At 45.7% G+C, this 14,029-nt stretch overlaps 1 protein-coding gene across 5 annotated transcripts in view; it reads right to left on the reverse strand.

Annotated features, from left to right (window-relative positions):
- Positions 1–14,029, reverse strand: part of vwa5b2 (von Willebrand factor A domain containing 5B2) — a 235,914-nt gene that overhangs the window by 86,726 nt on the left and 135,159 nt on the right. For all 5 annotated transcript variants that reach the window (XM_072474096.1, XM_072474098.1, XM_072474099.1 and 2 more), the window contains 3 exons: positions 8,014–8,190; positions 4,219–4,329; positions 1,794–1,996 (listed from right to left, as the gene is read on the reverse strand). In XM_072474096.1, the coding sequence (XP_072330197.1) occupies positions 1,794–1,996; positions 4,219–4,329; positions 8,014–8,190 (491 nt within the window). The remainder of the gene's footprint in view (positions 1–1,793; positions 1,997–4,218; positions 4,330–8,013; positions 8,191–14,029) is intronic.

A 14,029-nucleotide genomic window follows, 5' to 3' on the forward strand; every position in this document is an offset into this window, starting at 1 on the left:
CGCCAAATCTGCGCTAGGAAAGTGCATCTGCTCCCACCCCCAGATACAAGGAAATCGTTCCCCTCCCAAGGACACAGGCATCAAGGAAACCCACCCCCCCCCAAGTGGATAAGGAGAAATCACCCCCCCCCCCCCCCGCCCTCACTACCAACCCGGCAGGCACCAGGGAAACACCCTACCATGGATAAGAGTAAACTCCCCACGCCCCTACACAGGCACCAAGGAACCCTCCCTCCCCATGGATAAGGGGAAACTCCCCCCTAACCCCACAGGCACCAGGGACGTCCCCCTGCCTCCCATTGATAAGGGGAATCTCTCCACCCCCCCCCCCCCCCACCCCCTCCCCCACTCAGACACCGGGCAACACACTCCCCTACTGATAAGGGGAACACCCACCCCACATGGATAAAGGGAACCGACGCCCCACAAGCTCAGGTATGTCCCTCTCCCCTGGGGGCCATGCCTACCTGTGTAACCTGGCAAATTCTTCTCAACAGCTTCACGTTTTCAAAAAGCAGTCGCAAGCCTCTCCAACAACTTTTTTTGTTTGTTCATGGGACGTGGGCATCGCAGGTTAAGAGACAACTATTTTGCTGCGTGTCTGGAGTCACATGTAGGCCAGACCAGATAAGGATGGCAGATTTCCTTCCCTGAAGGGCATGATTGAACCAGATAGGTGTAGAAGGTGTAGAGGAGAAAATCGGAATCGTCAGAGAGGGTGAGGATTAGATTTGTAGGTCAGAAGAGTGTGGATCAGAGGCCTCATGGTGGGATCAGAGTTGTTTAGTGAAAGCTCGTTGAGGCTTTTCAGATAGCTACCTGGATCTAGGAGGTCGCTTTGATGGAACGATCCTCCAGCACCACCCAGCACTTGCCTCAGTGAAGCTGCCATGTTACTCACACTAAAGAAATCCTACCAGAGGGTTAAAATTGAAAAGCTGAATGGCAATGTTGCTCACAGCCTCATCATTAAATTAAAATTTCCAACCTGGCTCAAGCTGCCCACTCACATTTTGCCCTCAGTTGAAGGTGGAAACGGGCATCTTGGATATGGATTTGGGTCAACAAACAGATTGTTCAGACATTAACACACACATTTTAGGTTAAAATTCCACCCTTTAATTCGGGCACGAAAAGTTCAATCTGATAGAAATTGGTGTTGAGCTGATAATGTGCTTCACTTCCGATGATGGTATACCTATACTATAAAAATGTATATAATTCAGTAAAATGAACAACCATTTCTGACTAATATGAGTGATAATGTTCAATTTAAGAAGATTTCTGTTACACTGATCATGAAAAATTATACTTGTGAGGAAGTTACTTCACTCGGCACATAATAGCCAAGACTATTGAGAAGCCTTATCCAAGGGATCAGACTCTGTAAGACTGTAAACTTTTCAACTTTGTTAATAAAGAATACAAATGAAACATTTGAATAGCACACTGGTGGGGATCATTGCAGCATTCACACTCTGAGTCATTGTTGGCAGTGTCATTACTCCTTTAGAGATAGACTATAGCCCAGTTGTATTATTTTAACCTTCAGTTATCCTGCTAAGGATCTCTTCTAAGTTTATAGGATCAAAAAACATTTGGTCATTATTTTTAATTGTACCTCAGCACAAAGGTGACAGTTTTATATTTGTTCAAGAAGCGATTAATAGAAATGGAGGAATTAGACAGTAATGGAATATGCAGATCTCCCTGAGATAAAGGGTGAGATCATTAGGTAGCACAAAGGAGCTTAATACGTCATCTAGTGTTTCCTAGAAATACAACAGAAGTACCTTGCAGAACTGGCATTTCTTCGCACAAGCTCAATAGTCTTCCCAGCATGGCTCACAGAAGCATCAGTCAAAATAAAGAGTTGCCGAGGATAACCACGGTGCACTGGCTGCTTGAAAATCCAGGACAAAGCACCAAGAATATTAGTGCCGCCCATGTCAGCCCTCATCCTCTGAATATACTCACAGGCGAAGGACAAGGTCTCCTTTAAACAAGCAAATGAAATTGTTAACAAGAGATTCCAGAAACTGCAGGTGAGCTTATAGAGAGGAATTATATGAGCATGTGACCCAATACAACAACAACGTAAGTTTATATAGCACCTTTAACATAATGAAACACCCAAACTATAGGAGCACAATGAAAAAAAGTATAACATTGAACCACAGAATGAGATATAAGGTCAAGCTCAGTCCAAAAGATACGTTTTACAGATTGTCTTAAAAATGAAGTAGAGGGGCAGAGAGGCATGGAGGTGGGCGGGGTGGGGGTATTCAGAGCTTAGGGCCTTGGAAACTGAAGGCACATTAACCAATGGTGGAGGAATTAAAATTGGAGATGCGCTTGGGAGGCCAGAATTCGCTGAGTACAGATATCTTGAAGGGTTGTGGGGCTAAAGGAAATTACAGAGACAGGGAAACCTATGGAGGGATTTGACCAGGATTTATCCTGCCATGGGAGATTCGCCAAAGGCTCATTGACTTTTGGTGGGACTGCACATCCCTGGTGGCTGGCAAGGTGGGAAAAATCACACCCTTTGAATGCAGAGTGTGAATTTTAAAATCAAGACGTTGCTTGACTAGAAGCCAATGTAGGTCAGAGAGCACAGTGGCAATAGGGGGACGAGAACAAAAATGCTTAGATATTTGATTTTGAGTTAGAAGTTCACCAGTACTGCACGTTGAGCTAAGCCTTGAAGATTCAGGCGGTGCATCAAATGCTTTGACAAAGTAGGGGAAAATGTGTCACTAGCTTTGCTCAGTCTTTCTGAAATGGTAGCATAGTGGTTAGCACAGTTGCTTCACAGCTCCAGGGTGCCAGGTTCGATTTCTGGCTTGGGTCACTGTCTGTGTGGAGTCTGCACGTTTAAGTGGGGTTACCGGGTTGCGGTGATAGGGTGGAGCTGTGGGCTTGAGTAGGGTGCTCTTTCCAAGAGCCGGTGCAGACTCGATGGGCCGAATGGCCTCCTTCGGCACTGTAAATTCTATGATTCTATGGTTCCTTTTTGCTGGCTACTGAGTGAAATAGTCAGCTATTGTGTAAAGACAGAAAGATCAGACTGCATCTTACAGTTACTTGACAAAAAGTTTCAAAAATAGTTTTGAAAAGAATATTTTTCTCAGAAATCTCTGAACTTTTGCGAGTCAATCCAAACTGCGAATGTTTAAGGGAACTGGAATTTCTTTCATTATAGACTAAGGGAAAAACAGAAAAAACCCATTTCAAACAAATTAAGAGAAATGTTTGGCTATGTGGCCACGTAGTTGTACCATTTTTAAAAAATAAGCTGCGATCTTAGTTTCCAGCAGGTGATAAATAAAGTCTTAAAATTTGTCACCGGGTAATAGTCAATTGGTTAAATTACTCTTCTTTTTTTTTTTACAAATTTAGAGTACCCAATTAATTTTTTCCCAATTAAGGGGCAATTTAGCGTGGCCAATCCACCTAACCTGCACATCTTTGGGTTGTGGGGGCGAAACCCACGCAAACACGGGGAGAATGTGCAAACTCCACACAGACAGTGACCCAGGGCCATGATCGAACCTGGGACCTCGGCGCTGTGAGACAGCAGTGCTACCCACTGCGCCACCGTACTGTCCTGTTAAATTACTCTTCTGATGAAAAATGAGAGAATGCTAATTATTCTCTAATTAATAGCTCTAATCAATATTTTTATAAATCTGCAAATACATGAGATCAGTAGGTGTCTCTTTATGTCTATTGTTTTTAGAATTACTTTCTTCTTACAGATTTCATATTTTCTGAAGTTACATCTCGTTATAGTCCAATTCTTTGGGCTTAAAAATACTAAGGTTCAGATGTAACCAAACCCGAACGACCCAGCATTGGATTGACTACAAATCCAGATATTTTTAATTATTTAATTTCTATGTTTATCATTAACCCAAAAGAGAGGTTATGTTAATCTCCACATAGACACAACTAAAAGACTGGCAGTATTTTAGCAGGGACCATGATTTTTCAGTATATATCCAACAGCTTGGGTGAGAATGTATGCTTCCTAATGCACATTCTGTCAAACTAAGATAAACAGGACACCAAGCGAACAAGTCATTTTTTTTATTATTGCAGGCTTTAAGGAAATATGCTGTGAGTGCCCATTTGCCACTGACATGGACACAATCAATGGTACCAATATCCCTTTCATACTCTCATTTGGTAAATGCCACAACAAGGAGAACGTACATCATTACACTGTCGACTGGAGGAGAAGAGAGTCCTCACATTTGAGCCAAAGCCAATTATGTTCAGCAATGTTCCAGGTGGTAAACTTTTAATAACAACTATCATGGCTTCCTAGAAATGAAGAAAAAATAAAGCAATATGTTTTACAGCTCTGCTTCTAAAATTATCACTTTTATATCTATATTGTACATATAGAGGGTAAACTCTAAGTAATGGATGTTGATAAACCAGCAAGCTATGCCAAAATATCTTATACTGTACTGAAAAAAATCTCAGAACGTAGTGGTCATCGAACTGGAGTGCCCCTTCACACTCCACAATGAAAGTCATGGCCTCCATCATCCTCATCTCTCCCCTTTTAGCTTCTCTGAGACCCTCTCTGTTCTGGCCACTTACCTTGAAGCTGACAGATGGCCAAAGAGCCACCTGACCTTCCTCTACCAGCAACCAATCTGTGTCCACTTCCAATCTGGAGAATGAGGGGAACAGGAGGGAGGTAGGAGGGGAGTCAGACCAGTAAACAAAACATGTTTATTTATAAGAATGAACTATTTACAAGGTGCCCAGTTGAACCTCACCGGATCCTCTCTCTGTGGTTCCTCTCTGGCCGACCTTATATACAACATGGTTATCAACCCCATAATTAGTGGGGGAGCCCATTCCTGAGGGCATTTAAGAGTCATCCACATTGCTGTGAATTTGGAGTCACATATAGGCCAGACCAGGTAAGGATAGTAGATTTCCTTCCCTAAAGGACATTCGTGAACAAGATGGCTTTTTAGGACAATCAACAATGGTCATCATGAAACTTTTAATTCCAGATTTTATTGAATTCAAATTTCACCGTCTGCCGTGTTGGGATTTGAACCTGGGTCCCATAACATTACCCTGGGTCTCTGGAATACTAGTTTAGCAACAATGCCTCTGCACCGCCCCCCCCTCCCCCCCAGTGAAGTGCAAACTTACTTGCAAAGATTCCCAATTAGACTTCAAGAATAAAACCTTTTGCTTTTCCATCAACCATGATTTTATAATGGCGATTACAACCAGCACATGGGGAAATGCTTGTTTAACTGGAAGAAGATTTGTTTTTTACATGAGACATATATTTGGCTTATATTTTTTTTTTCCAATTATGGGGTAATTTAGCGTGGCCAACTCACCTACCCTGCACATCTTTGGTTTGTGGGGGTGAGACGATGGGAGAATGTGCAAACTCCACACGGACAGTGACCTAGGGCCGGGATCGAACCAGGATTCTCGGTGCTGTGAGGCAGCAGTGCTCACCACTGCACCACCATGCCGCCCAATTTGGTTCATAAATAATGAATAGATTTAGGCAGGGCAGCACGGTAGCACAGTGGGTAGCACTGTTGCTTCACAGCGCCAGGGTCCCAGGTTCGATTACTGGCTTGGGTCACTGTCTGTGTGGAGTCTGCACGTTCTCCCTGTGTCTGCGTGGGTTTCCTCCGGGTGCCCATGTTTCTTCCCACAAGTCCCAAAAGACGTGCTGTTAGGTAATTTGGACATTCTGAATTCTCCCTCTGTGTACCCGAACAGGCGCCAGAAGGTGGCGACTAGGGGCTTTCCACAGTAACTTCATTGCAGTGTTAATGTAAGCCTACTTGTGACAATAAAGATATAAAGATAAAGATATAAAATCACCTGAACTGTGATTTCAAAATTTAGGAGCAGTATTTTCATCATGGAGGCGGGAATTGGGAGTTGGGAATTTCCCGATGTTAGGACCCTACTTCTGTCCCAACAATGCCGGCCAGCTAACCACGTTTTCGATTGGCAGTGGCGGTATGGAGTTGGAGATGGAGGCAGGTCGTAGCTGAGGCAGCTGGGCTAAAGGGTCTACCTCTGTTTGCAGAAAATCAGTACAGTTCTGTGGATCAGTGTTAAGCCCCATATTCCTCACCTTCTACCCACCCTACACTCAAACATCATCAACCACCAACCTTGCCCAAAGCTACTTGTGTTAATACCAACATAACCAACTTCAACCAACCCTCCCAACCTCAACCCACTCATTATACACAAAACTCATGAGGAAAAACAGAATTGCAGAATATTTCTTAAATGAGGAGAGATCTGAAAATGTTGCAGTCCAAAAGTAAACTTGGGAAGGCAAAAGTCAGCCTCTATTGCGAGGGGATTTGAGTATATGAATAAGCAAGCCTTGCTGCAATTGCGTAGAGTTTTGGTGAGACCACGCCTGGAGTATTGTGTGCAGCTTTGGTCTCCTTACTAAAGGAAAGCCATACTGGCCATAGATGGAATGCAACATAGGTTCACTGGACTAATCGCTGGAGTGGTGGGATTGTCCTATGAGGAAAGATTGAGGAAGCTGGGCCTGTATTCTCCAGAGTTAAGAAGAATGAGAGATGGTCTCATTGAAGTGTGAACAATTCTTACAGGGCTCGACAGGGTAGATACAGAAAGGACGTTTCCCCTGGTTGGATCTTCATAATAGATCTTCAGGATAATAGGTAGGCCGAGATTAGGAGGACGTTCTTCAGTCAAGGGATGGTGAAACTTTGGAATTCTCTACTCCAGGATGCTGTGGAGGCTCACTCATTGAAAATATTTAATGCAGAGGTTGATAGATTTTTAGATACCAATGACTTTCAGATACCAATGGCATTTAGAAATATGGGGATAGTGTGGGAAGATGGTGTTGAGGTGGAAGATCAGCCATGATCTAGTTACTTTAAAGGTGTTTAAAGTTATCTTCTTTAGAAGTTCATAAATTAATCAATATAAACAAGCTTACATTCACCAGATGTTGAGTAAACAAACCCTGCTGAGCAGAATCGATTAGCAGTTTGAAAGGTAGCCAAACTGTCAAACTGACATTTCCCTGAGCAACTGTGTAAACAAACCCTGCTGAGCTAAATCCATTAGAGTCTTTGAAGACTGTCAAAAGCGCAGACATCTGTCAAAGCCTGTCAAAACCTTGAAAATGCCAAACAGATCGCTGAGCCGGAGGCTCTCCATATATATTGTGCATATGAGGGCCGGGATTCTCCCTTCCGTAGACTAAGTCCCCACGCCGGCGGGAAAACCGGCGCCAATGACTCCGGCATCAATGGGCCCCCAAGGGGAGGAATTCTCACCTGCCTCAGGGGCTAGGTGGATGCCGGGTAGTTGGCGCCGCTCCAGCCAGCGCCGAAGGGACTGCGCGAGTTCACGTATGCGCGGAACCGCCGTCATATTTTGGCGTATGTGCGGGGGGTTCTCTTCTCTGCGCCGGCCATGGCGGAGCCCAACAGGGGACGGCGCGGAAGGAAGAAGTGCCCCCACGGAACAGGCCCACCGGCAGATCGGTGGGCCCCGATCGCTGGCCAGGCCACCGTGGGGGCCCCCCCGGGATCCGATCCCCCCTGCACCCCGCCGAGGGCCGCCCATGCCGACCGACCTTGCAGGTCCCACCGTGTGGGACCATGCATAACCCACGCCGGCGGGACTAGCCAAAAACGGAAGGACGCTCAGCCCATCGGGGCCCGGAGAATTGCCGGGGGGACCGCTGCCAACGGCCCCCAACCGGCATGGCGTGAGTCCCGCCCCTGCCCGAAAAACAGCGCCGGAGAATACGGCAGCATGCAGTGGGTCGGGATTCACGCCGCCCCCCGGGGATTCTCCGACCCGGCGGACGGGTAGTCAGAGAATCAGGACTCCAGAACCTGCTGTCAATTTCAGAGGAATAATGACAGAGAATATCACAAAATCCAGGCCATTAAAAAACACCGTGACCATTTAAAAATTCACATATATTTCTCAGTAACCCACTTTTATTTTCTCGATATTAATGCCACTCATGCTGCCACTTCTGTCAATAAGGAATATAATTTCTCTGGTCACTTTTCCAAAATCTGTTGGGATGCCATAGAGATCAGGGCAGAAGTTCAGCATCAGCACAGGATTCAATGCGATGTCTTTATGAAAGCGCTTCCGCACAAAATCAACCTGGAAGAAGACAACACTCATTGTCATCGATACCTTTGATAGTTACACTATTTTCACCTGTCATAACATAACAGAATTATAGGCAGAGTTAGTAATAGTGGTAATTTATCTACTGACTTGTGTCAAAGCAAATCAAAGCACACACAATTCAAGTGTCAAAAACAAATTCTACATTGTCCTCCCACAAACAGCAGTAAAATAAATGATCACCTGCTCTTTTGATAGTATAGGTTGAGATGGAAAATTTTGAATTAGATTAATTATTATTACATTATATTCAAAACCTTTGCCCTCGTCTCCCCTCAATTTATTTCTGTGTGCTTGCCTCGCCTTATCTCGTGGCAGAATGGTGATGTAGAAGGATGAAAATCAAGATCTAATACCCCCAGATGCCCCCAGGGCATGAAGGTCCAAAAGCACCTTAATGTTCTAAAGCTCAAACATGCAGTCAAGAAGGATTCTCTCGAAGAAATCGAGAGTTGCCTGTGCTTAGCAAAAATGAACACACTGCATTGAAGATGACTGCGTACTTATGGGCTTATGGGCGTCTCCAAAGTGTGCTCCAGTGCTCATCAGGACTTTAGCCCCACACACCAATGATGAAAACAATGAGATAATTTAGAATCTATTGGAGGAGAAACATAATCCCCACAGGAGAATTTAACATGGGGAAATATTGAAACTGTGGGAAAATACTGTGGGGAAATATACTGTGCAAAAATATTGAATCTTCAGAGTGAAACATCAGCTTTTCAGAATCCAAACCACAAATGTGACAATGTAACAGTGTAAGCACAGCCAGTAAGTTAGATACAAGTGCAAATGCTGGTATAAAATGCTGAGATGGCGCGCCAATCAAGAGTCACAACTCAGGATTATTAAGCCAATGGGGATAAAGAAGGAGTGTTACCAAAAACGTGCATGTATAAGAAAGCTTGACCCTTTGTGTGCATGGTTCTTTTCTTTGTTCTCTCCTCTTTGTTCTCTCTTCTTTGATCTCTTTTTAATGTTCTCTGTCTTTTGACTCTCTGGGCCTTTTGTTTCTCTTTTTTATATTTGAAGTTATACTAACCAAGTTTTGCAATAAACTCAACCTCAACCTACCACCGGATCTCGACTTTTATTGATCCTACATTCAACGACAACTCATCACTATCGAAACACCATGCCGACCAAAATATCCGCAGGACTGTCAAATGGGATATCAGAGAAATGGTAGAATCAGAAACCGGACAAAGGTCAGTAATATTCAGCACAGCGGTTAGCACAATTGCTTCACAGCTCCAGGGTCCCAGGTTCGATTCCCGGCTTGGGTCACTGTCTGTGCGGAGTCTGCACATCCTCCCCGTGTGTGCGTGGGTTTCTTCCGGGTGCTCTGGTTTCCTCCCACAGTCCAAAGATGTGCAGCTTAGGTGGATTGGCCACGCTAAATTGCCCTCAGTGTCCAAAAAGGAGGGGTGTGGTTACTGGGTTATGGGGATAGGTGGAGGTGTGAGCTTAAGTAGGGTGCTCTTTCCAAGGGCCAGTGCAAACTTGATGAACCAAATGGCCTCCTTCTGCACTGTAAATTCTATGATTCTATGAATATTCAGATCACAAAGACTGGATGAGATTCTATGGTGCTCTGAAATCTGTCTACAGGCCCCAGTTTACTGGTTTATCACCAATCCCCGATGTCGATATGTCAACATTGTTCAGAGAAAAGGCCCAAAATCTAGAAAAATGGACAGAGCATTTTAACCACATCTTCAGCCGACCTTCATTCATCAATGAAAAAGCAATCAAATTCCTGCCCAGCAGCAAAGCTCCAGGAGCTGATGCTCTCCCAGCTGAGATCTACACGGTTGGAGGCCAATGCCTTGTCAAGACACTGTATTACGGTAGGAAAGTACTCATTCTTTTTTAGGAGGGCTTTCACAGTGCAGACCCCTCTTTCAGCTTCCCGATTTGATTGCTATGGCGGTGGAAGCCGGATGTGGTGGAGACGTGCGTGAAGTACCCATCTGAAAATTGTGGGCCGGTGTCAGCCACACTCTCATCTCGGATGCCGTGGCTCGCAAACATCTCTTTCCATGCCTTAATTACTGCCTCTGTGGTCACCATATATAATTGTTTCAGCTCTACCCATTGGGAAAGTAATCCACAACTATAAAAAACGAGTTACTGTTGAAGACAAATAGGTCAATGCCCAACCTCCCCCATGGCCTGGTAGGGAATTATGTGGTGATGAGGAGCTCTCTTTGGTCCTGCCTGTGCAATGCACACACCTGACAATTTGCTATGGGCTTGAATTGCCTGGCCACCAGACAGCAGATTGGGCCCATGGATGATGGAATGATGCCCAGATGGACCTAATGTATTTTTTTAAGGATCTCCAGCCAACAGGAAACAGAGATGACCAAGCTGCTCATTGTACGCCAGGAGATTGCCAGGAGATTGACAACAACTGTAAAAGTTGACCAAGCTTTCATGGTACCATTGCTGAATCTCTATTGTGGCTACCCTTGTTGGCAGTATCTGCAGATGCAGGCAAGCATCTCATCTCTCGAATCTGTTCAAGTATACTTGTGATCGCTGGCAAGTGTCTTCTTGTCAATTGGTAAAACACTTTCAGCTCTTTGATGAGATTATAGTCATGGTTTGTCAGATGTGTTGTGCCCTGGAAAGTGTGTCTGCCATTGTTTGGCTTTTACCTTGGACATGTACTGCCTTGTAGGTGAACCTCTGGATTCTGAGAGGCACCTTTACCAACTCCTTCGCATCCAATAAGGAGACTAGTTGCTTTTCATCTGTTTCCATTGTGACCAATGAAATAGTCTGAAATCTTCTTGAATGTCCACCTGACTGTGAGGGCTTCCTTTTCTATGATGGCTTATCTCGTCCCTTCCGACAACTATGTGGATGCACAGTACACTGGTTGGCAACTTCCATCAAGTTGTTCCTGGGATAGGACTATCCCAGGACTGTGGACAAAGCATCTGCTACTCTGGTGGTGTGCAGAGCTGAGTCACAGTGGGACAGGATGTCCATGGAGAGCAGCATCATCTTGATGTGAGCGGATACTTGTTCTTGGTGTGAGTCCCAGCACTATACCTGCTCTTCCTTAGCCAGATGTTTCAACGGTTGTGACTTGTGCCAAATTTTATAAACATCATGCCAGCTGCTTCACCATCCCCAAGAATCACTGGAGTAGTGGAATTGAGAATGGGGTTGGGAACTTACTGATAGGTTTAGTTTTCTGTGGGTCCACTGTGATTCCTTTATTGTTGATTATGTGATTGATGTTTTGGAGAGCTCACATTTCTCACTCAGTGTCAGCCCTGCTTGTTCCATATGATCGAAGACTTCTGTGAGTCTCTTGTCATATTGGCGCGGCCGCTCGGCCCATCCGGGCCGGAGAATTGGCAGCCCCGCCGATTCCTGCGGCCAGTGCCGCGCCAAACGCGCCGGCGCAAATGGCGGTAATTGTCCGCACTTGGGAGAATCGCGTGCCGGCATTGGGGCGCGGTTGCGGCGATTCTCCGGCCCAGCGAGGGGCTCGGAGAATCGCCCCCATCATTTATCATCCCGAAAAATGATCATCATTGTAAGTCGAAATATTTCTGCTGCTTCATGAAGTGATTCCAATAGGCAAGTGGTTAAAGTAGAATCTGTCCAAGGAAATAAAAAAATCCATGGGTTAAACACACTGGAAGCCCAGGATATTCAACTGCACCTTGAGCACCAGTGGAATATGTGGATGCCAGGATTTGGTTCCATTAAGATAGGGCCATGTGGGAGGGACCTGCACAGCTGCAGCTCCTGGATGGAGAATGGCACTGAGACGTGGAACAAGTCACACATTGATGGACACATCATTTCTGTGACAAAGTTCTGGACATGATAACACATTCTCAGGCTTTATCCTCCTTTGCTGTTGAGGAACTGGCAAGTGATGATGCTGTGTGATTTTTTTTTTTGTGAAAATGAGTTGATATAGCTTTGTATTGGTACCAATATGGAATGGTGATGTTTCCTTGTTGTTTAATGGTTAGCGTAATATGTGGAATGTGCCATCGTTTCTTTTCAAATCTTTGTTATCCAGTCTTCAGGCAAAGTGTCCAGGCCTCACAATTCGATTGGAATTCCGGGCAATAACTTTATAACAAAATATTCTCGTGCATTCCTGTGGGTACATGTGACACGATTCAGACGCGTGTTAATGCCCCGAATTCCAATCGAATTGTAAGGCCTGGACACTTTGCCTGAACACTGGAGGCATCAGCATCACAGAAGCAGCAGCCAACAATCAAACATTCTCGAGTTAGGCTTCAGCACTGGGGTTATACCCGCAATCAGAGAGTGAGTGTGTGGGTCAGGGGAGGACACATGAGCACGGTCCCTTTAATGTTCCCAGCAGGAGTCAGGGGTGAGTGTGCAGAGTGAGGCACTCTGAGAGAAGGCGGGACATGTAAGGGGCAGGGGAGGCTTGGGGGATACGAGGGTCTTGGGGCGGGAGCTCTAATTGATTGGCAGTCTCTCTCCTTCTCTAATTCCTTACAGGAACCAAGATGGATGGTGTGTTGACCCCGCAGCGGCAGCCCTCACGGTGCTGGTGGCAGCCCTCACGGTGCTGGTGGCAGCCCAGGCGGCCAGACACCGGACAAAGCAGCAGTGTTAACGCAGACTGGAGGCGGCATCCCATGTGCAGGGGGCTGCTGCAAACCCTGAAGACCCGGCCGCCCATCAGGCCAAGGAGGACCCAGAGGGGGATGCCAATGACGGCCCAAGGTCGTTGCTCATTTGGGGAGGTGACAGACAGTGTGTGCCGCAGGAGGATCCATCTCAACAAGAAGATGCTACGGCACCTGTGCCATGCCCTTGTAGACATGGTACCCTGTGGAGGAGGAGGACACTTGTTCCGGTGGGCATGAAGGTCATCACAGCCTTATGCGCACTGAGGCATCAGGGAGTGCTCTTCTTCAAAGAAAGGGGTTCCACACCCAGAATCTTCAACTCGTGTGTGGCCATCAGCTCCAAATCATGCACGTGTGTGTATGCTTCCCAGGGAGCGTGTATGACAGCTACATCCTGGGACACTTGGAGATCCCCGATGTCTTTGGGGATCACCCCAGAATGACGGTTTGGCTCTTGCGGGATAAGGGGTACCTGGAATATACCTGGTCAGGAATAAACAAATGACTAGGGTAAGAGTAGGGCCAGTCAAGGACAGTAGTGGGAAGTTGTGCTTGGAGTCCGAGGAGATAGGAGAGGTGCTAAATGTTTCGTCAGTATTCGCACAGGAAAAAGACAATGTTGTCGAGGAGAATACTGAGATTCAGGCTACTAGACTAGAAGGGCTTGAGGTTCATAAGGAGGAGGTGTTAGCAATTCTGGAAAGTGTGGAAATAGGTAAGTCCCCTGGGCCGGATGGGATTTATCCTAGGATTCTCTGGTAAGCTAGGGAGGAGATTGCTGAGCCTTTGGCTTTGATCTTTAAGTCATCTTTGTCTACAGGAATAGTGCCAGAAGACTGGAGGATAGCAAATGTTGTCCCCTTGTTCAAGAAGGGGAGCAGAGACAACCCCGGTAACTATAGACCAGTGAGCCTTCCTTCTGTTGTGGGCAAAATCTTGGAAAGGTTTATAAGAGATAGGATGTATAATCATCTGGAAAGGAATAATTTGATTAGAGATAGTCCACACGGTTTTGTGAAGGGTAGGTCGTGCCTCACAAACCTTATTGAGTTATTTGAGAAGGTGACCAAACTGGTGGATGAGGGTAAAGCAGTTGATGTGGTGTATATGGATTTCAGTAAAGCGTTTGATGAGGTTCCCCACGGTAGGCTACTGCAGAAAAT

Source organism: Scyliorhinus torazame, chromosome 14 (assembly GCF_047496885.1).
Source record: "Scyliorhinus torazame isolate Kashiwa2021f chromosome 14, sScyTor2.1, whole genome shotgun sequence".
Taxonomy (NCBI): domain Eukaryota; kingdom Metazoa; phylum Chordata; class Chondrichthyes; order Carcharhiniformes; family Scyliorhinidae; genus Scyliorhinus; species Scyliorhinus torazame.